The 22,410-nt window shown below is 32.3% G+C and overlaps 2 protein-coding genes across 7 annotated transcripts in view; one reads left to right on the forward strand and one right to left on the reverse strand.

Moving 5' to 3' along the window:
• Positions 1 to 10,198, reverse strand: part of LOC143045664 (long-chain-fatty-acid--CoA ligase 1-like) — a 51,551-nt gene extending 41,353 nt beyond the window's left edge. Inside the window, exons 1-2 of one of the 5 annotated variants that reach the window (XM_076218330.1) lie at positions 10,053 to 10,198; positions 1,041 to 1,196 (exon numbers count right to left, since the gene is read on the reverse strand). In XM_076218330.1, coding sequence (XP_076074445.1) covers positions 1,041 to 1,178 — 138 coding nt within the window. In that variant the 5' untranslated portion in view covers positions 1,179 to 1,196; positions 10,053 to 10,198. Of the gene's footprint in view, positions 1 to 1,040; positions 1,197 to 1,487; positions 1,508 to 1,769; positions 1,901 to 3,102; positions 3,157 to 7,123; positions 7,147 to 10,052 lie in introns of those variants that run through there. The other 4 variants (XM_076218331.1, XM_076218329.1, XM_076218326.1 and 1 more) reach the window with 4 other exon arrangements.
• LOC143045663 (uncharacterized) overlaps positions 3,678 to 22,410 on the forward strand; it is a 30,145-nt gene continuing 11,412 nt past the window's right edge. The window contains exons 1-7 of one of the 2 annotated variants that reach the window (XM_076218324.1): positions 3,678 to 3,807; positions 13,447 to 13,698; positions 14,168 to 14,285; positions 17,939 to 18,069; positions 18,779 to 18,823; positions 20,150 to 20,276; positions 21,746 to 21,870. In XM_076218324.1, the coding sequence (XP_076074439.1) occupies positions 13,467 to 13,698; positions 14,168 to 14,285; positions 17,939 to 18,069; positions 18,779 to 18,823; positions 20,150 to 20,276; positions 21,746 to 21,870 (778 nt within the window). In that variant the 5' untranslated portion in view covers positions 3,678 to 3,807; positions 13,447 to 13,466. Of the gene's footprint in view, positions 3,808 to 10,540; positions 10,664 to 13,446; positions 13,699 to 14,167; positions 14,286 to 17,938; positions 18,070 to 18,778; positions 18,824 to 20,149; positions 20,277 to 21,745; positions 21,871 to 22,410 lie in introns of those variants that run through there. The other variant, XM_076218325.1, reaches the window with a different exon arrangement.

Raw genomic sequence — 22,410 nt, forward strand, 5'->3', positions numbered from 1 at the left:
AAGACTACAAGAGAGAGGTTGAACGCTGGAGAGCTCGCTGTCGAATCCTACCTAGTGATAAAGTGCCGACAACACTGTGTCAAACGCTTGATATAGTTAACCCCGCATTGTATCTGTCTATTGATACAATACCTGTTGAGAAATGACAGATTATCTGCTTTGGGTTTTATGGACATCCACCGTGATTTTGAGGTCAATTTAGACAAGACCATGGACGTTTTTGTTGCAGCTATAAATGCGAAGGGCAGATTTTTGAAAATTATTCAGGATGTTTCTAAATAAAAATGATCAAATACAGTCCTAATAATTTGCTATTCAAACCAATTTTAGGCCCTCAGAAAGCACCCTTTTGCGTCCAGCCAAAAAAACAAATCTTGGGGGGGGGATTTCCCCACAACGCCCCTGGTTGGCGTGCACTTCAAAAGGACCAAGATATGCCCCAGTTACTGATCAGTGTTTGCCCTACATCTACTTTTATAAATTACCTACTACATAGTAGAGACACAACAAACCAAAGTACACCAAGATGCAAGCTTAGCTAAGATAATCCTGCATCTAATGATACCTATTAAATGATTTAATTTGAACTGACGTTGGAATTCTGCAAACCTAAATGCATGTATTCTTTATGCATTCTAGAAAATAAATGGGGAATGTGTCCATGCCCACGCTTTCATATAATGTTATAAAGGGACATATCTCAAGAACTGTAAAAGTAATGCTACCCAAGTTTGTACTTGATCTCAGTTTTGTGGTAATCAGCTTTGGTTATAAGTTTCATAGCAACAGGCTGCGGAAAACTAAGTTAGAGAACGATGTCACAAACTAGACTACATGTATATACAGTCATTCACTGTATCAAACAAAAATACAAATTGTTTAATCACTTTGACTGTGAAAATAGCACAATTCAAGGATAAATTTGGATGTGAGCATCAATAAAGCTAATATATTTGGCCAATATCATCAGAGGAAAATATGAAGTTATGGAAGACTGACATTTGGTAGCCACCTGATATTCAGAAGAATTTTATTCGTACCTTGATTATTATGGTTTGGTTGTTCAGGTCTACAGCTGAAGGAACAGGATTTGGATTCTGTGTCAGATATAAATATGTTGCTGTGGAAACAGCACTCAGAGTTATGGCCCCTGCTCCAGCTAATTTCAAATAGTCCATGTCCCGTCCAGTTATCTTCTGAAATAAAAAAGGACAAATGTCAAGGTAAAATCCTTGTTCCAGTTATTTAGATGTAAAGTTGTACTTAATCTTATTACTACAGCATGTCATGTCGTAAGAAAATTGTCAAACTATAAATTTACTATATTCCAATAATCCTGGATTATCTATGTAAATATTTATGTAAAGTAATTAAAAACTTTAAAACATTTAACAGATTTAAAGTATATATTGTTTATAAATTGATTACCTGGTAAATAAATACTCATCTACATGTACATGTATATACATTTGTATAAATCTTATTACCATAGATTTGTCTCCTTGTTAAGTTTAAATCTTATAATCCTAAATTGGTGGTATTTACATGTTTATACCTTTTTAAATTTTAATAGAAGTTGTTTAATAGATACGTATACATATAGCTAATGTTTAAATGGACATTAGAAGGAAGAAAATATCAGCTGACTGCAGTTTTCTTTTTTTACAAAAATTCATTATTGAATGTAAACCAATAAAAATCTCTTAACTTATAAAAAATAATTATTAAAAGACTTAAAAATTTTCCCTATATGCTTAAACTATACAAACCATTGCCAAATTTCTTTAGAAAATTATTAACATCCCTATGTTGTTACGTGTATATGATCAAAATGTTACAATCAAAAGTACGCTGAAGCTTTATAAAGGTCGCATGTACATGCAAGGCCAATGATACTCAAGGTTACTAATACTACAGTCATACCATTTTATGACCTTGATCTTGAACTTAAAATGATTCATGTTTTCTTTCACTTCACACCATACAATGTAAAGATAACTAAAACAAACAGCCACCTGTATAAGGTGAAACCTCTTCCATATATAAATGTACTACACGTAACCTTAACCTCACAGTATACAACAATAAGCAACCAGTCTAAAAACATTTATCAAACTGTAGAAACAAGAATTAATGGTTTGATAAATACAGAACTAAAATTAAATTACCTAGTGATAACAGAGAACTCAGTCCAAAATTAACATTTAAATATGTTTGCCTTTATGCTACAGCAAAAGGTGTTATATACTACCAAATTATAGTACATCACATCCCGTTGCATACAGAAAAAGGGTAGAAATTTGTTCCCTTAAATTTGACAGTAGTAGGAAATTAATACGTACCAGATTTCATTGCAGTAAAACATTTCTGAGTCATAAACAAATATATACCTTGGGTGTTTCAAAGCACCATTCTTTTTTTTTTATTTGGTATTTCTTTAAAATATTTTTGAAAGTTCATGGTGTTACATGGTTACTAAAGCTTATAAATCGGAAAGAAAGGGGTGAAAATTTGATAAGTTGGCTGTCTGTGCAATGAAATGTTATGTGAAGTTTTTGTCTGTAGTATTGGACAGGATAAAATAGTACTTATGCCAAGTTTTTTTAAAAGTGAAAATTCAACAAAGACTAATAGGGGAAAACCAATGGTGGCATTACACCTAAAAAAGTATTATAGGGGCATAACAGGTGAATCATAAATGTCTTATCCACCAGACCTGAATTTAATAACCTGTATCAATAAAATGTTCATGACATTTTGAAAACAAATTCTGATTAATTTATTCATGATTTTTTTTGCATCAAAATGCAAATAGAAATACATTTTTTTTTAGATAATAATCCTTTCATAACTGGTTGCTACCACTTTAAATCATTAGTTTTTTAGTAATTTATTTCAAATCAGAACAGACCAAATTTCGCTCCAGTATTACCAGTAAAAGGCATTCTACTCTCTATGAACTTAGCTGGTTGGTGAATGTTATAAAAAAGGACAGATCAATATACAGAGACATGTTGTCACTGAGATTCAGATCCTTTATGATTTTTAATCAAATGTGTCCAATAATAGAATTGAATATTTATATATGGCATTGTCACCTACCATCGAAATAGGGTCAAAATCAACAAGACTTTCATCCCCAATAGTATCACCTGACCCAATATATACAGGTGTATGAATGGACTTTGTTAATGTTTTATCTACCATCAGAAATAGGTTATCATTAATTGACAGAACTTATATAACTAACAAATATATAGACTTTCACACAAAAAGAGAGATAGAAACAGTAAACATCATGCTATCCCCTTTAATATAAGGAGACTTTCAAAAGTTCTAGTGAAAATTGTTTACAATAATTGTCTAGAAATTATGAGCTACAAAATTACATCATATAGACAGAAATATTGCTGTAATACCCTCTAAATGTGTCCAACTAATTACAGCAAATGATTATATGTCATGTACATGTATGTTAGAATCTGGGATAGTTTGATGCATATATAACCTTTAAAACAGTCAAAGATTTTATCATATCATTAACCAGACAATAAATCTATAAATTTGGCCTTAAATGGCCTTCTGGTTGTTTATTGGTAAGTACTGATAAATTGAAAGGTTTTATCTAACCTAATTAATAGATACCCCTAATTCTCTACCTACAAATCAATAACACAGGTACAATGTACTTATAGATAGGATAGACAGGAAGTTAGCATGCATGTGAACTTTGGACCCAGACAAGTGAACCATGAAGCCGACCACAAATACACCACAGCAAAAAGCTAAAAACATTTATACTTAAAGGTAAATTAAGTATAACTTATCAATACAATTTCCCCTTTATACTGGTCAAGGACCAATTAGGCAGTATATTACTTTATGTATTACTGACGAGTTGTGTAAATAATTCATACTGCTATTATCCTCAGATATAATACATTCATTTCTTAATAATTTGCTTTGTTTGATTCGATAAAAAAAAAGATATGCAGAGTTTTCTAAAAACATTTAAGGTGTTGGGGTAGGGACATAACTTTGTTACTAGATGACATCTATGATTTTATAAATTATATTGTTTTTAGACATGGTACATTTTAATATTAAACATGAACACCTTTCAAAAGTATAAATAAAGTTTATAGATTTTTTAAATTAAACTCTATACTCCTCTCAATACAGTGATATTAATTGTTCCGGTGACATAACACTATGTATAAAATCAAGGCGGTAATAGGGTTTCAAAGGAAGGAGAGCTTATGGGTGGATTCTGACTATTTGTTTGACTCTTTTGGCATGAGTTCTCTACTTACCACAAATTAACAAAATATGGTGTTAATGTTCAGATTGCCAGTAAGCAGAATTACTATTATTCATCAATGAGACAAATAGCTCATATTCTATAACAGTCAGATCAAGTTAGCCTTGACAGGTCTTCAGCTATGAGATCAATGGCTTAGAATTCATAGCAGTCAGATCAAGTTGGCCTTAACCGGTCTTCTCCAATGAGACCAATGGCTCAGAATTTATAACATTCAGATCAAGTTTTTAGCCTCGACAGGTCTTCAGCAATGAGACCAATGGCTCAGAATTTATAACATTCAGATCAAGTTTTTAGCCTCGACAGGTCTTCAGCAATGAGACCAAAGGCTCAGAATTTATAACAGTCAGATCAAGTTTATAGCCTTGACAGGTCTTCAGCAATGAGACCAATGGCTCAGAATTTATAACCATGATATCATGGATATCAAGACATCTTCTTCAAATGTTCATCTTGATTAAAGTAATATTTATCAAAATCACTACATACATGTATGTTAATAGTTATTAAACCATTTCTTTCATCTTATAATTAGTAACAGGGGTCAATCAGGCCAGTACTTCTTAAATAATACACAGACAGACAGACACTTTAATTACAAGCTTAGAAGTACATGTACTGCAATTATTAGTAACAGCAATCAGGGATATTCATTGCCAAACAAACTGTTTGAAAAATTTACATCGGACATTTTTAGGATATATATGATAAATCAGACAGACAGTAAGAAATTAACATTGAGGCAGAATATGACTTTAATTGATTGAGACAGAGAGTATCAAAATCTGAACCAGAATAATGGCAGACTCTTGTTTCCTAAAGACTTGCTATAATTCCTTATCTTTTATATCTTTCTTACTAATTTACATGTTTACTGTAAACTGTCAGAATACTGATTGCCATCTGCATGTAAAATTGAGAATTGAAATGGGGAATATTTAAAAGAGTCAACAACCCGACCAATGAGCAGATAATAGACGAAGGCCACCAATAGGTCTTCAACGCAGAGAGAAAATCCCACACCCAGAGGTGGTCCTCAGCTGGCCACTAAATAAAATTGTATATTAAAATTTGCTTATTTCATTTCAAATCAAGACCAAACTTTGAATTTTGCTGTTATTTGATATCTCAAATGTCGAAAGATTCCCGTATTACTTGAACCAAACTTTAAAATTAATTTGTAATATTAAAGACAATACAGTTTAAATGTAACATGGTGAAAATGGACGTCATACTAAACTCCAAAACATTAAAAATTAAAAGAGCCAGAGGCTCCTGACTTGAGACAGGTGCAAAAATGTGGCAGGGTTAACCATATTTAGTGAGATCTCAACAGACTACACAAATGAATTTTATTTTTACAGGACATTCGGTCTGGTAAACAACCTAGCTTTACCAGATTGAATAAAATTTTACCAGACCAATTTTTTTTTTTTTACATCTAACTGTACATGTATACTATCCAACGAAATACAACAAACTTATGACTTATTGTTCCCTACTCCTCTTTGAATATGCACAAAAACAAAATAATGTGACAAGAGGGTATATTGTTATGAAAGTTGTGCACAATTGCTTGAATGCATTTCAGTGATAAAGAAAAGTATTAATGTCACATTTTATTGTATTTGACATATCTTAACATAATTTAAAGTTCCTGTAGAGAATATTATTTCTTGTTTCTTTTGGTCTTTAATTCTAGTGCTTACATTTCATAGCTGAATTTTGTGACCTGCTTGTTTTTTTTTAAATATTTATTTATTGTATTTGATCAGCAAATCCGGGAATAAGCCTTATCTGTTCCTGGAATCTGATCAGGTATTGTCTACATTTCCAGTTGTGACAATGATGGCAGCCATTGTTGTTTAAGTCAGTCAGATATGTTTTTCCCCCCAGATTTACACAATTACTTGTAAGCCATTTTCGTCATAAAGCTAGCGGTTGAAAAAAATAAACATCCGTCATGAAAAATAAAGAAGAAAATAAATTTTGAGATCTTTGGGAATTTTGCTGGAATGTTAGAAAAATCCATGAAAAAACCCCAACACCGGACATTCGGACCGGAATTCAACAAAATTTTGACAGACTGATCCATTATTCACAGGATTTGTCTGACTGTCCAACGAATTTCGTGTAGTCTGTCTCAACCCTCCCCTATACCAATAGTCAATGTAAAATAGAGAAATTCATAGCAATAAACATAGAAAAACTCAGTTAAAATGAAGTCTGAGTCAATATAAAGGGAGGCTCTTAGTTATGGCAATAAAATTGTTAACCCTTTCAACGCTACACAAAAAAATAGAAAAATGGCTGCTGCTGCTGCATTGTTTTTGTGTTCATTCATTAGAACAGTATATGCCTTTCAGACTGCTGTATCTTTTTTATTATAAGAGATGCAGAGAAAGTTATTGCATGAAAAATGCTAAGGAGAGTATGAACTGTAATGTTAGGCAGTTATTTCAGTATATTTTTTATCAGGTTACCTGCATTTTCAGGTTATTAACAGGTAAAAGGTGTAATTTATAACATTTGTGTTGAATTTTTAATAAAAACTACTTTTAGTCTTCATCTATTTTGTTGTTTTATCTGCCATATAATAAAGAAGACACCAATTGCTCGATTCTGTAGCGTATTGCACAATACACAACGTATTATGTAATCGTGGCACAAATCAGTGGCTCCTTCTTCAAAATTTTCAGTCAACCTCCGTTTTCCCCCCTTTTTCTACATCTTGTAATGATCGATCAAATCATATTTCCCACACAAATTAAATGTAATAAACACATTGAGATAATAAGAAACCTTTTAACTAATCCTCGTTGTCAGTTTCGCCATAGAAATGCTGAAATATTTCCATATTTGCAGCTTCGTTTCCGATTTCCGCCATTTGAATTTGTCAAAATATTCGTTTTTATTTTCCTTCAATTTTTCTTCTACAGCATGATTTTACAATAAAAATTGCCGGATTTCAAGCGCAAATGAGACCTTGTATATCCTTGATTCATACAAGGAAATATTAGAGAGGACCCGAATGAAAACCGAATGTTTGGAGAGTCCTGATGAAAAATCTGTTGTCATCGCGGTATATGCGCAAATAGCAGTGGCGGACGGCATATGCTGTGTATAGCGTTGAAAGGGTTAAAGAAGTGAAATTGAAAAAAAAAAGAAACATTAAAATTAAAAATCTAAGGAACATGTATCAAGTCTATTAGTTCCTCTTAAAATAGAACAAAAAACCAAGAATGAAAGCATGAACGGTAAAAATTAAGTAAATTTCCATGTATCAGCAACTTTTTAAAAATTATTTAACCTATGCTTATGCAAACTACAGCATATGAAACAAGTCTCAGGAAAATGTATGTGACTTTTAAGGCGATTTTTTATGCTGGATGCAAATATGTCAAAAGAATCAGGCTCCATTGGCCCTGATTAACAGTCTGCCTAGTGCAATGTACCTTCACATTTTCCAAGATTGTTTTTCATTGTAAGTGCACCATAATGGTTTCTACGATGTTGGATCCTTTATTTCAACATTTGATACTCTATGGTAATATCCTTGTCATTGATGTGATACAGTTTCCAACGCTTTTTAGTATGGAAACAATAAAATTGATGAAAAGATCTGAGTAACCCTAGAAAACGCTATGTGAAACTCCACAGCAACACTTACAATATCAGATTCCACCATTGAAAATAATTTTGGATTATGTGAAGGTCAGGTTTAATATCCATTTTACAGGTTGGGAACAAACCCTCTATATGGTGATTATACCTGTATAGAGGGATAATCCTTCTATAGAGGGGTAAAATTATCCCTCTAAAGAGGGGTATTGTTGTTTAGACTGGATTTAAAACACAATAGGGCAGAATGGCATTCTCTACTTATTATGGCAGTAACCTGGAACAGTTGATGCACCAATTGGTGTACTTAATTTAATATGCACATGCCCAGTTTGATGCTTATCTGACTATTAAAATATAAAATCTATTGTTCACCATGATTGAAAGCTGTGATGATCAGGTAAATTCTACTCACTTATGCCTCACTGAACAGAATTTCATTAATAGTTATCCCACGATGACGCAGTGTGTCAGTGTAAGATCACCCCAATGGCCGGAGGTGTAAGATCACCCCAATGGCCGGAGGCCAGCGGGGTGATCTAACACTGACACACTAAGTCCGAGTGGGATAACTATTTTACATCCCAGCTGTTTTAGATTAGATGAAAAACCTTTTACAATTCATAAAATCTAGTTTAGTTAGAACGCCACACAACCATTATAATATACTTTAGATATTACTATATGATGTATACCCTTTGTGACCCCCGAACACGATGAGTAGTTATTAAACAATGTCAACTCGCCCCACTTGCCAATCGGCCCACACTATATCGCCACTATTTAAAAAAATCGTCACACTCTTGTTTACCGACTCTCCCTACTTTTAAAAAAGTGTAAAATCAAATTGAACAATCAGTCTGATATCTCACTTATTAATGAAAAAGGTTTAAACCCCACTGAATAAAGGTCTGCCAGCTCGACCCATTTATCAAAAGATCTTGCTTCCGTTAAGTATGTTTAATTACTGTTCGTTTATATCCAGTCGTCCTGGTGTAGTGGTATGTGTCGTGGCTTGATATGCTAAAGGTCTTGAATTCGAATCCAAGCATATACACTGGATTTTTTCTACGTGAATTTTGATACATAGTCTTTTCTGTATAATTAATCATAAGTTTTACAGTGGATGTGTCCTTCCCGCCAAAATGTTTCAGAACAAAGGAAAGCATGCATAACAAAGACACTCAAACTGGGGTGATCTGGTAGGGGTGATCCGGCTCAGATCACCCATGTTAGAACAAAGGAGCTGGGATGTAAATTGTTAGATTTAACATGAAATTTAAAGGTCAACTATTCCTTTTGTTGTTGATCAGGTGTTCAGATAGGTATACAATAGATTGCAAGTTTTGTAACTTTAGCAGAATACTGGTTATCCCAATTTTTAGTAAAGTGCATATGTTGATGCATACAATGCTAGAGATTATAGCCAATATAACTAGAAAATGCCATTCTGCCCTAATTTGCTTTAAGTCCAGTGCAATAATTTTATCCCTCTAAAGAAGGATTATCCCTTTATACAGGAATAATCACAATACAGGGGGTTTGTTAAACGTTCCCAACCTGTTTTACAGTGAAAACACAATGAATGGTAGGACAGTTGTTTTTTTTTAAGTTTTCGATTTAGCTACTTGAAATACATCATCTCGAGTGAACACGGCTGGTAACTTTTCGACAAAAAAAAATTTTGTCAATTTTACATGACAGTGACTTTATCATATCACATGTCTATGATCTACATGTATGTCTTTGGTTCATAGCTATGATGTACTTATAAACCCGTATACTACCATTTCAAATGAAAAAGGAGATGTCCAATACGATCGATGCTTATAACTCATAATTGACATAATATTTAACCGTTAAACCACAGGCACTTGTTTCTATCCATTGGAAGAACCACTATCAACGTATATATACGTTGATAGTGGTTCTTCCAATGGATACGTTGATAGTGGTTCTTCCAATGGATAGAAACAAGTGCCTGTGCGTTAAACGTAAACTTTTAAAAATACCGAACTTTTATAAGGGGTAAACGTCAACTGAAACAACAACCTTCTTTTGCTGGAGTTTAGGGAATCGTTCATAAAATTGTCTACCAAATTCTACGCACCTTAGTTTTTCAATATTGACAGTTAAGATACAAGAATGGAAAGAACGTGTAGGAAAATTATTCGCCGGTTTCGTCAATGTCTAATGACTGGTAACCTTGAAATCTACGGACCATAACCCGAAATTATTCAACAGGGATCCAGTTTAATTTGGACTTTGTCTTACCGTGATGTACAAAACGCAAAACTTTAGTTACTTATTAAAAAATAAAAAAGAGATGTTTCATATTTTACAGTTGTAATAGTTGTGAATGAGAAAGACTTGAAGCGATCTTTCCAATTTTTTTAATAAGATGTTTGAAAATATATATTTTTTTTATTTCTTGCGCATAGTGTATTAATTTCCTCATACAGCCTCGAACTGGTCAAAATAAAAGCTAACAAGGTGCGTGATTTTGCAAAGAAATATATTTTCAGTAATGCGATGAGTTGCCATATTTCAAAATTAATATTTCAAAATTATAAATAACTGAGGATAACATAACTTTACAACATATGCAATACATAAACTTACTGATATGTGCATTTACACAAAAAAAAGGGGGAGGGTTGTGACGCCGGCGTTTCAGTTTCTAAATTATTCCAAGTTCCAGCAAATTATTGAATATCAATGGTAATATTAAAAAATGCAAATGGATTGATCAGTAGGACTGTTAGTAATGTTACAGAGTCGAGAAATCGTCATGTACCAGAAAAAGTTGAAAAGATAATGTTTCTTATAAGTAAATTATCTGATACGCTTTCGAGACGTGACGGCCATACTTCCATGACGGCCATAGGATGTGTCGGCCATACCGCCACATCGTCCATGGGACATATCGGCCACACATTGTGAGACGTATCGTCCACACTTTAAATTTTTTTTATTGAGATTATAACTTAAAATATAATAATAAAATAAGTATTTATTCATATTAATAATTTAAATATGATATTTTAGTCTTTTTTTTTTTTGCACAAGAGATTTACTGTGCACCTTTATTTATTCTTGTAAGAGTAATCTTTGCTTGATCATCATCACTCGTTGGGGCCGTATTATGTAAGTATATTGATTATTTCTTCATTATCAGTTGTAAACAATTTCTGAAGAAACATTTTTATCGTAATGATAAATAATGTTAAAACAGTATAGGTTATTAAAAAAAGTTATAATAACCATCTATAAGTACCAAAATAATTCATATATAACATCTAAAAAAAAAAAAAAAAACATGGACGATACGTCTTTACAAAGTATGGCCATTTTTGTACTATGGCCGTTTCATCTTTTCGGGGTATGGCCGTTTCATCCTATGGACGTCATGGCAGTATGGCCGTTACGTCCTGCATCGTCTGATACTTAGTCCAAATAATTATGACGTCCGGAAAGGCTATTTGAATTTATTTTTAGGGACGCCTTCCTACGATGTCATAACGCTGAAGCGATTTTTTACGTCTGGACTTTAAGAGCAAATTTTGGGGGGGACTTTGCAACCAAATTTTGACATGAAATTATTATTGCCGGCTAGAAAATTTTATGTAGTTACAAAGTCCTACCTTTTTTGTGCTTATTGATGTAAAATATTTCCAGAAATATACATAAGAAATGATAAAATAAGATACGATTCCATTTGAGGTGGACAAATATTTAATTTTGCTTTCAACATGATATCCCAGAACTCCCAAGAAACGTCACTTCCTGTGAATATAAAATATAAAACTCCGTAAAATTTATTGGACCTGAATTTCCAGAACGTTCGATTTACATTATATGGAAATTCGGGTCTGTCAAATCTTACCGGGTTTTAATTTTATACTTTTCGGAAGTAACGTATTTTGGTAATTCTGGGATATTATGTTGAAAGCAATTATTATGATGTTTTGAAAGAAAGGCTATTATGTTTTTTGACGGGAAGGCGTTAAAGCAAAAAAACTAAAATAGCCTTCCAATACGTCATAATTATTTGGACTAGCTCTGAGGTAAGGCTTATTATTAAAATATTGTTTGTTTATATGTGTACAAAATATTTTGTTAATGGACGTTGTATCCTATGCAGGGATGGCCTTTGGTGACCTGAAGATCAGGATGATTATTAATGTTAAGCAGTGATCAGAAAGGACGTGCGCCTATAGCGCATATTGATAAGAAATGGCGCATACAGTGACAAATGTAAGCGCCCGCATGGCGCGTGATATTTTTCACTTCGTTTCGAAACGTTTAGTCATCGTCAAATGGATTTCCAATCGTGTTCCGTGCCGCGATGTGTGTGTACAAAACTGTGAAATGTTCCTCCAATAATAGGAGCACCTATATATTTTTGGGACATCTCGGGTGTTTTCCTATGATAATAGAACCATGCGGTTTAGCGTCTCGGGTGTTTTCCTATGGTAATAATAGAACCATGCGGTCTAACTGATAACCCAAAAACGTAATTTACCATCATTCATGATATAATTTTTTATAAACAACTTTAAATTTGTGAAATTTGGCTAGTACAGACGAGATTTAACTCTAATAATAATCTCATTTAGTTAAGATTGCTATTATTTCGATTGAAAAACCCCAAAGCCTTTTTTTGAATATAGTTTTTGTCTCCATAAAAGATGCTTAACTGTCCTTGTCATTTTTTGGTCTTTGGCTCGTATCGACATTTTGTAAACATGACTTCAGCGAATTGTTGTTTTGTTCTATGAATTAATAGTACTCTCTACTGTTATTCTTGTCACTGTGATGAAGTTATAATAATACAAGAAGTGCAAAGGAAATGCCTGAAATGTCCTCTAATACGGAGCGTATGGAATAAGTATGGTATCGACGAAGTCCCATATTTAATGTACAAAAAAAAAACATGAACATGAACAAGGCAACAGTACCAGTTTAAACATTGTAAATAAAGGTTAACTTAGACATTGTTCGATTTGGAAGAAGTTATTATATATTCATTGAAATTGAAATTACAAAATCTCAGGAAAAATATCCATGATATTATTTAAAATCATAAACATGATATTAAAGGTAAGTACCAACACTTCTCTGCCAAAATATATGGATACCTTTTTTTTTTTTTTTTTTTTTTACAGAACTCAATTCAAATGGCCCACTCATTTGACAGCATGGCCCATTATTTTTTAAAATGGCCCATTGAATTTATTTTTGAGGGGCCCAGGGCCCATAGTGAAAAAAAACCTTCCAGATCACAGATCTATAAGTGCATACAGGTACGGATGTCTGACAAGTACAGGGTTGAGACTTTTATGTACACAAGTCAACATAAAAGGTAAAATGGAAATAATTTTGTGTTTCCATTTTCTAGATGTTTGTCCAAGCAAGTATTCAATTAGTAAATCTTCTGACATCAAGTTGACATCCCTAGTTATGACATTGTCTTGTGTTGATTTATCTGAATTGTTTTTCAGCGCAAAACTAAACTTTCAAAATGGCAGAAGAAATGGTAACTTTAGATTGGTCCAATGAAGAGGAACTTTTAAAAGAAGAGGAAGAAGAAGAAAAGAAAGCTGAAGAAGCAGCCAAGGAAGACAATAAAAAAGACGTAAAGACAGAAAATGAAGTGAAGACAGAAGAAAAAAAAGATGAATCCATGGATACAAGTGAAAACAAAGATTCTGAAGAGAAAAAGGATGAATGGGTGAAAACACTGTTGACATATGGTAAACAATAATAATAATAATAAATTCTTAATAAACACAGTTAGTTACAATTACTAATCTTCCCTTAGGCCCTCAAAAATGGTTTTAAATATCTGTCATAAATAACTTTACCACATGAGAAGCTTCAACAAGTATGAAAAATAGAATAATTATATAGGAATGAAGTGTATAATGTATGGTAATTATACTTCCCTCTTTTTCAGGTGTTGTTTACTTTTTAAAAGTTTTTGTAAGATTCTCCTTAAGCAAGAAATTTTTACGTTACATCATTGTTGTTGTTATACTGCGTGACAATCAGTTCAATCGCCATTAGTCATTTACTTTATTAGATTTAAAAAAATATATAATTTTATTGTTTAGTTATAAATCATCCTGTTAAAATTATGTGCAAGTGTATTCTCAATTTGAAAGTTTACAAACTTCATATTGTGCTACAAAATGTAAATACATGTATTTTAATCTATTTCAGTATTGAGGGGACCTGTCAAGGTGACAAATTTACAGATCAAAGATTTGTCATCTAGGGAACTTCAGGGTGTTTTACACAAGTCATTCAATACACAAATAGATTTCCAAACAAAAAAAGGGTAAGTTGTTTTCCTTATTTGAAATAATTTATTTTTGTTTTGGCTCTGTTCTTGAAATTGATAATAACAAGAGAGAAACCTTAGAGAGCAAAAATCAACAGCAAAATAATATGGTCAAGTTTAAGATCAGCTAATTATAAAAATGAAGATGTGGTATGATTGCCAATGAGACAACTCTACATAAGAGAACAAATGATACAGAAATTAACAGTTAGAGGTAACCATATGGCCTTTAACAATGAGGAAAGCCCATACCACATAGACAGCTACAAAAGGCCCTGAAATGACAAATGTAAAACAATTCAAATAAGAAAACTTGTGACCTAATTAATGTACAAAAAAATGAATGAAAAACAAATAATTAACACAGCAACAAACAACAACCACTGAATTACTGGCTCATGACTTGAGACAGGCAGAATGTGTCGGGGTTAAACATGTTTGCAGGATCCCAACCCTCCCCTAACCAGGGACAGTGATGTAACTGTACAGTACGCCCAAGGAGTTTGTAATCCCAAACTCCATACTCCGATATTTTTCCTGGTGTAACACCAGGAAACTCCGACATCCCTCCCAAAATTCTCGGAGAAATTTGGGAGTATTCCCTCCGACTTCCGCGTAAATCCGCTACCTTTTGTTTATTGTATTAGCGACATCTCTCCCAGTCTGGTGTGACGCGGTGTGACACCAGGTAATTAATTGCCCTAATCCGTCTGATCTATGCCGGCACGCGACAGTCAAGGTATGAGAGATTTCTAATGTAATTAAACAATTGTATTTCCTGTCTATTGATTATCAGGTTATACCTGATTGCTTGAAACAAATGAAAGATTAAAATAAAAAGCAAAACGTTGTTGTTAATTCTTTCAATTACTCTGTACATTTTAATCAAGTTTTTAAACAACTATATTTGATTTTGACTTCTGTTTTTTTATCAGTAAATAAATATTTAATTTACTAAAAGAGATATAATTGTGCAACAATAAACGGAGACTAACGCTGAATAAATGAGGGCAGTTTAAAGAAAAATTACACGTCTCAAAGTTTTTTATACTACAAGTAAAAAAGAAAATATTATTCCTTATCTGTTATGCTAATAATTCTACGCCATTTCCATTTTACGATTACAAAATAAAAGTTTTAAAATCCAAAACGTTGTTGTTAATGCTTTCAATTGCATTAAAGTTTTATAAAAAAAATTTATACTTGATTATGACCTCGTTTTTTATTTATCGGTAATTGATATAACTTACGAAAAGAGACATACTTGCGTGAAAATAAACGGAAACTAACGCTGAAGGTATAAAATGTGAGCAGTGAGTTTAAAGAAAATTACGTGTCTTAAAACTTGTATATGCAAGTAAAAAAGAAAATACTATTCACCATTCGTTATGCTTAATAAGTCTACGGCATTTTCTCTTCACGATTAGCATTACTTTAGGATATAATACATTTCGGCTACAACAGGAATACTTCTATAGCTGCATCAACTCGTCGTTGCATAATATTCATTTACGCACAATGAATGTAAACCTTTGTGTTGTATTTAGAACAGTTATCTTTAAATATTTTTAAAACAATTAATTGCCGTGGGAAGACGACTCGCATCTCAGTGATCAACAGTGCGTGGTTGAACTTGAACTTGACTTCGCTCACAATATTGAATGCTAAAAATAGTGACATCAATTTTGTCCACGAGATTTTTATTTGGCGGGAAATAGTATCATGTAACAGTAAACTCAGGTCACCTTTCTGGATAACCGTGGGAAAATTCATGTAATGATTGACATTTGTATGCGTTAAGATTGAGGCTCTAGAAGGTCCTTTTACAATTGATTAACCGGATTCTCAGTCAACAGAGGACATAAACCTGGACATTATTTATACTTCCATAGTCAACACTATACATTAATGGTAGATGAAAACAGGATGCATGTCGTTCAGTTCCTGATGGGCGTTGGTAGAGATCCTCTGTGAAAATGTGTCGATCGTAAAAATCCGATCCACATTTTTTTTTACATATTTCTTTCTTGTACGATATAATTTCATTTTAATATTCTATAGTATAAATTGTTGAAATACTTCTTTTTATATTTCGCCGAGGACTTTTAACAGCAGTAAAATACGGATTGCGCCAATCCAATTTTATTTTAAATAATAAAAGATCAATAACAGATCATAACAGATAAAAAACACATGATTTTATTTCTTCATATAATTAAATAAGGTTGTGATTATTGTGTTGTGTCTGGGCGGGGAATTATCTCAGTATTTATGAATATAGGGCTGCCACATTGCATACAAAACTATTTGTCACTTTACAGTTTCTTTTTTAAATTCAAATATTTCAAGTCGGTAATCTACCGAGGTAGTGAAACATAATATTTTACATTTCAAAATAAATTGAAAGTAACAGAGTTCACTTGTTGGTCCGATAAATTAACTCTAGGGTTTGATTTAGATTGGACAAATTACCGTAAAAACAACATTTTGTTTTAAGCCAGTTGATATTAATTATATAATATTGAACTATTAATGAACCGGATATTCACTGAGTAGGTCATAAAAGGTTCTAATTGTGGTAAAATCATCTTTGTTGAAACTTTGTTGAAAAAACAAAAATTATGACCTGATCGGACTATAATGAAAATACTAAATAAGTGTTTTATTCGTATTTTTATACGTTTTTACGTTTTATTTAATATGACAATGACATGGGCATATACATACAAGAATAATTATCTTATTTTAAATAAAAATGTCACACTTTTATCTGACAATGAATGGACATTTAAATAACGTATTTTAAAGCACACAGGTGCAATCAAGATCGATTAAATGTACAAAGGTAATAAATCTGGCTAATCCGATTATGTTGTCACGCGTCATTAATTTTCAGTTCATCCGATGGGCAATAAACCAATTAACAGCCACACGGTGTTGGGAGAGAATCTTTGGAGGAAATTGGGAGTAGAATCCGTGATTCGCGGTGTCACACCGCTACACTCGGAAATCGGTGATAAAAGTTCGCGATTACAAACTCTCTGGGCGTACTGTACAACATAAGAACGAACTATATAAATCAAAAGCTGAAAACAGAATTGAATTATCAGATGGATACAAGTAGAATTACATCCAACAAAAGTGGAAGTAGTTGTGTACTTGTACATCCCAAAAACAAAAGTTCACATTTATTATTATATAACTGAAATTGTCAAATAACTTTTTATAGGATTGATTGACTTAATTTATCCAATTAGAATATGAGATGTAGGAATGCTAATCTGACAGTGAGAGCGCTGAGTCTTTAGATAAAACAATTTAGAGAACATGGATAGTACATTTCTTGTAAATAGATGCCTTATACTACAAAGCATCTGTACTGCATTTGTCTTACTTTGACCTAATTTATGTTTCAGCAATTCAACAGGAGACTGTAATTGGTTATATTATTATATCAATGTATTCATTTCTGTCAGTGTTCACCTGACCATGACCTCATTTCATGATAAGATCTGTTTCTCAGGTACATTAACTTGAATAAGCAGTCGGTCAACTTTATTAGAAATATTTTTTTTTAGTTTTCATTTTCGTGCAGATTTGATCTTGAACTATAGTGAAACTTTTTAAAATAATACGTTTGTGATTTTCAGAACCATACATTTAAACTTTACACCAAATAAAGACAGATTTGCTATTGATGTGTTGAAGAGATTGGCGAGGTTTCAGCATGCCAACAAGGAAGTAAAAATACAATGTTCCCGATCTGTAGCAGCTTTACTTGGTAAGTTTTCAGTTACCATAAACAAGCTTGCAAATGGAAAAAATATATTAAAAATTTAGACTTATCTATTTAAGGAATACTGATATATCATTTATTTTCTTCATGTAGATATAGTGTGGAAAGAAGCATTTATTAAACATGTGAAAATGAAGGGACATTTCATCAAACATAAACCATAAAAAAGAAAGCCAAAAAATTCAAAATGTAGAACAACTGAAAGTAGCAGAAAAGGCTACTATGACATTGTTTTCTTGGTTAGTAATAAAGTTGTTAACAATCAGCAATAATTTAATTTTGGATGTAACACGTCTTCTGATTGGCTGACGTTATTTTGTTATGAGCCCATAGACATAATTTAGTCATGTGACCGTGACGTCATCAACATTTTTTCATGGTTTTCTACAGTTTTAAATGGAATTTAGAATTAAATTATAAGAAATGACTGTAATATTTTTTCTGTCTATTCGAAATAACATAAAAAATGTGGTGCACACTGTTAAATAACCCGCTACACGCGTTATTCAGTGTGCACCACATTTTTTGTGTTATTTCTTCATAGACAGAAAAAATATTACAGTCATTCCTTAAATGTACATATAAAATCAACAGAAACTGCACATGTTTGACAGCAATAATGTATAAAGTATTACTTTTTAATTAAAAAAATGGTACTGTAAATATTATCTTTCTACTGTTTCCTTTGTTTCAGGATTTGAATTAAGAAGACTAGGTGTTGGCCCAGCACCACCAGGAAGTAAGTTATTCAGCTGTGAATTTTAACGGAGAAATTCAAATGACAACAAAAATTACATACAAAATTTATACTTTACCTAAAGCATACTCCGTTGATACTTGACACATTAACCAAATTATATTGGTGACATGTTTACAGATTGTGTTTGTTTGAATGCTGGAAACTTCATTCTGGACGTACATTTTTTAAGAAAGGTGCCCACATCACTTACTTCAGCATGACAAAAATAGTGTAGGCTGGAATTACCTTTTATTTGTCATGGCTATTTATGCAATATTATCTAGTCTGATCAATACCCTTTAAAAGAATGAAAGAAAAAATCATTCTGTGTTTAAGTGAAGCCTGATGACAACCATTCATAATATGAGATCCAGGAAGTTATGCACACACAGTATGTCATGCATTTTATTATCACTCATGTACAGTACATGTGTGCCAGTTTTTCACTGCATTACATTCAACTGGATGCATGGTAAATTTTAAGTCAGAAAAATGTTAGATTATATATTAAATCATTTGTTTATACATATATGTATATAATTTTCCTGAAATGACATTTCATCATTTCTATATCATCCTCTTTGTCTTTGAAATGTCTGTAAGATCAATTTACAGCTAGTGATTGGGAAGATTCATAAAAGATGTAAAATTGAGATAGAACTTCTACGTGTCTTGAACATTTTATTTGAAAGTAGCCTGTCACCAGAGCAGTGGATTCTCTGATTTGAGAGATCTTAGCTATTCTTAGTTACACAGTTTCTGACATAATTATCGAAGAAGTTCTGAACCTGTTTTAGTAAATTTCTGTTGCATCAGTGTTTACAATTTCAATAGCCAAAACTCAGTTTCTACTCATTTGATGACTGGTTTTGGAATTATTACCTGAAATCAAAGGACATACATTGTACATCATAATCAACATATGACTTCCCAATCACTCAGCAGTGCTAGGAACAGGTCCTAATTTTCATTGAGTTTTCAGTGAAAATATATTTGGAATGCATGTATATTACTAAAATATACATTATTCTGCTTAAATTACATGTTATATTATTTATAGGCTAGCCAGTTTCTTCAAAATATTGAAAATGAATAAAGTATTTGATGTACATTGTACATTGTCCGGCTTAAATAGGGATAAGATTTTGTGGGAAAAGGCTAGCACTTACTAAAATTTGTTTATTTAGAGTTGGACTGAATATAACTGCTTTGGGCCAAATTACTATTGGACACGTAGCTTTGTCTCTTGAAAGGAAGGTGATTGCAGTAATAGCCTATAGGTTCAATTGAACCAAATGAGTCATGTAAAGAGATTTTTATTTTCAGCACTTCAATTTGATAAAGTATTATTTCTTTATGATATTCCACCTGAAACTACTGAAGAAGTTCTCAGAGCAATGTTTGATTGCCCAATTTGCATAATCCCTCTTGATGAAGAGGGCAATAACATGGGGTAAGTTGAAACCAGCTGCTTTTGATTTACCTGACCTTCAGATCTTTTCAATCAAGAAAAGACATCCCTCAAGAAACCCTTAATTTGATATGTGCTTTCTAGGGGGTAAATAATAACTCAAAATATATACTGTTTCAAATTCTTTGCATCAGAATTATATCTGACATTTTCAGTCATTAAACAATAACTGCACCCTAGAATTCTCTAATGTTTAGCCTTGACACTGGCCATCCAATTATGAATTCTTCAAATGCAGTTTAGATTTTGTTAACTGATATGAAGCTTGTATAATCTAGATATGACCATGAGTCCTTCATTACATCTTGTACTAAAGAAATACAAAGTACTGTTCAGACTGTTGCGTATCATCCGAGGGCAGTCTTCACACTGAACCAAAGGCCCAGCAGCCCAGGCTTGTAACATTGCTCTCGGCCTGTAAAAATCATATCTACCGGTTACATAATGTAACTAAATTTTCCAAAAATTGAGCTACAGTGCCTGTAGATTTTAAAGTTTTTTGATTCGACTGCAAGGGGTTTGAATCCTCTACAATATCAATTAACACTGAACAGTACAACAAATTTTTGATACAAGTTATTGTGGTGAATTGCATTGCAAGTGATTATTACCCTTTGCATTATGGGTATTTTCACCCACACAGGACTTAAAATTGTACTCAGATTTTATACAATAAGTTTTTCTTATTTACTTTGCTCTTGCTTAAAAGTATATCAAATTAGGTTTATATATGTTGGAAATAGACGACAAAGTGTAGATTTATTGATTTGATATTTATCAAACATTCTAGTACTGGTAAGTATAAATTAAAGTATAAACATGAGATAAGAAAGAGGCGCAAGTAACTTTCCATACAGCCAATCACTCTAAAAATAGTAATGACCGACAGAAAAAAATAAAATATTGGTCAAACCATTATGAGAAAAAAGATCTGCAAACATAATTTAACTAAGTATAACTGCCAGTAAAACATAAAAGATATAAGAAATAAGAAGAAACTAGGTGTGTGTGTTACACAAATATACCCATTAGCAACAAGGAGGAATGAGTCAAGAACTGTAATCATATGTAATAGTAAATTGGAAAAAACACAAACTTTTGCTGTGATACTTGTACATCATTATGCAACAGCAAAAAATAAGACTACTTTAATCTGCAGACACAGCAATTGATTATAATTTATAGTTTGGGGGGAAAGGGGGGTAAATCTGGAAAAGAAGAATACCGAAATTTTGTTAAATATGAAATAATGAAAATTGTGCATGTGAAAAAACCAGAGAAGCTAATAATTTTTTTTTTTTGTCAAGACAACTTTAAAATTAGTATATTGATTACTTTATTTAATTTTGAATGATTATTCTGTACATGCAATGAATGTTACCAGTGATAACAGTCATCATAACACAATGGATTAGTTAAAGCAGAAGTAAATTTTTCTCTGATGATTTTAGGGCAGCATTTTTAGAATTCCGTTCAAAGAAGGCAGCTAAACAATGCCACACTGACAACACAGATATTGAGATTGGAGAAAAGAAATGCAAGTTGTATAATAGATACCTGGTTGGTGGAACAAAAGGTTGGTAGTTTTATTTTGTAAAATTGATTTATTTCAAGACAAGTAGTTTGCAATATAAAAGAGAAGAAAATATAGCCTTAATGTCAGTGAGACAGCTATTCAATGACACAAACACAATAATCTAAAAGCCAGATAATATTAAGTGGGGCAAATGATATAAAATGTGCGTCTTTAAATAATCGGGATTTAAAAATAACAAAGCTATGCCCATCTATATCTTTGAATGACCACAATAATTTTATGCTGACTTCCAAATTGAAGCTATTTTTGTAGGATATTTTTTTATTAAAGCTTTTTCATTGTACTTTTTGTTCAAAATTTCAGAAATCCCATTGGTGCACTTAGTAGCCATGTTGCAATCCTTATAGATTTGCAGATGAATGTATGCAAAATTGAATTGCCTAGATTTTGTATTTTACATAGTACAGTGTAACCTGCCTAATCCAACATCCTGCTTTAACCGACACATTTTCATGGTCCCAAAATATGTCTATCTTTGCAGAAAAAAACCTGAGTATTCCAACACCCTACTTTATCTGA

The sequence above is a fragment of the Mytilus galloprovincialis genome, chromosome 9 (genome assembly GCF_965363235.1).
Source record: "Mytilus galloprovincialis chromosome 9, xbMytGall1.hap1.1, whole genome shotgun sequence".
Taxonomy (NCBI): Eukaryota; Metazoa; Mollusca; class Bivalvia; order Mytilida; family Mytilidae; genus Mytilus; species Mytilus galloprovincialis.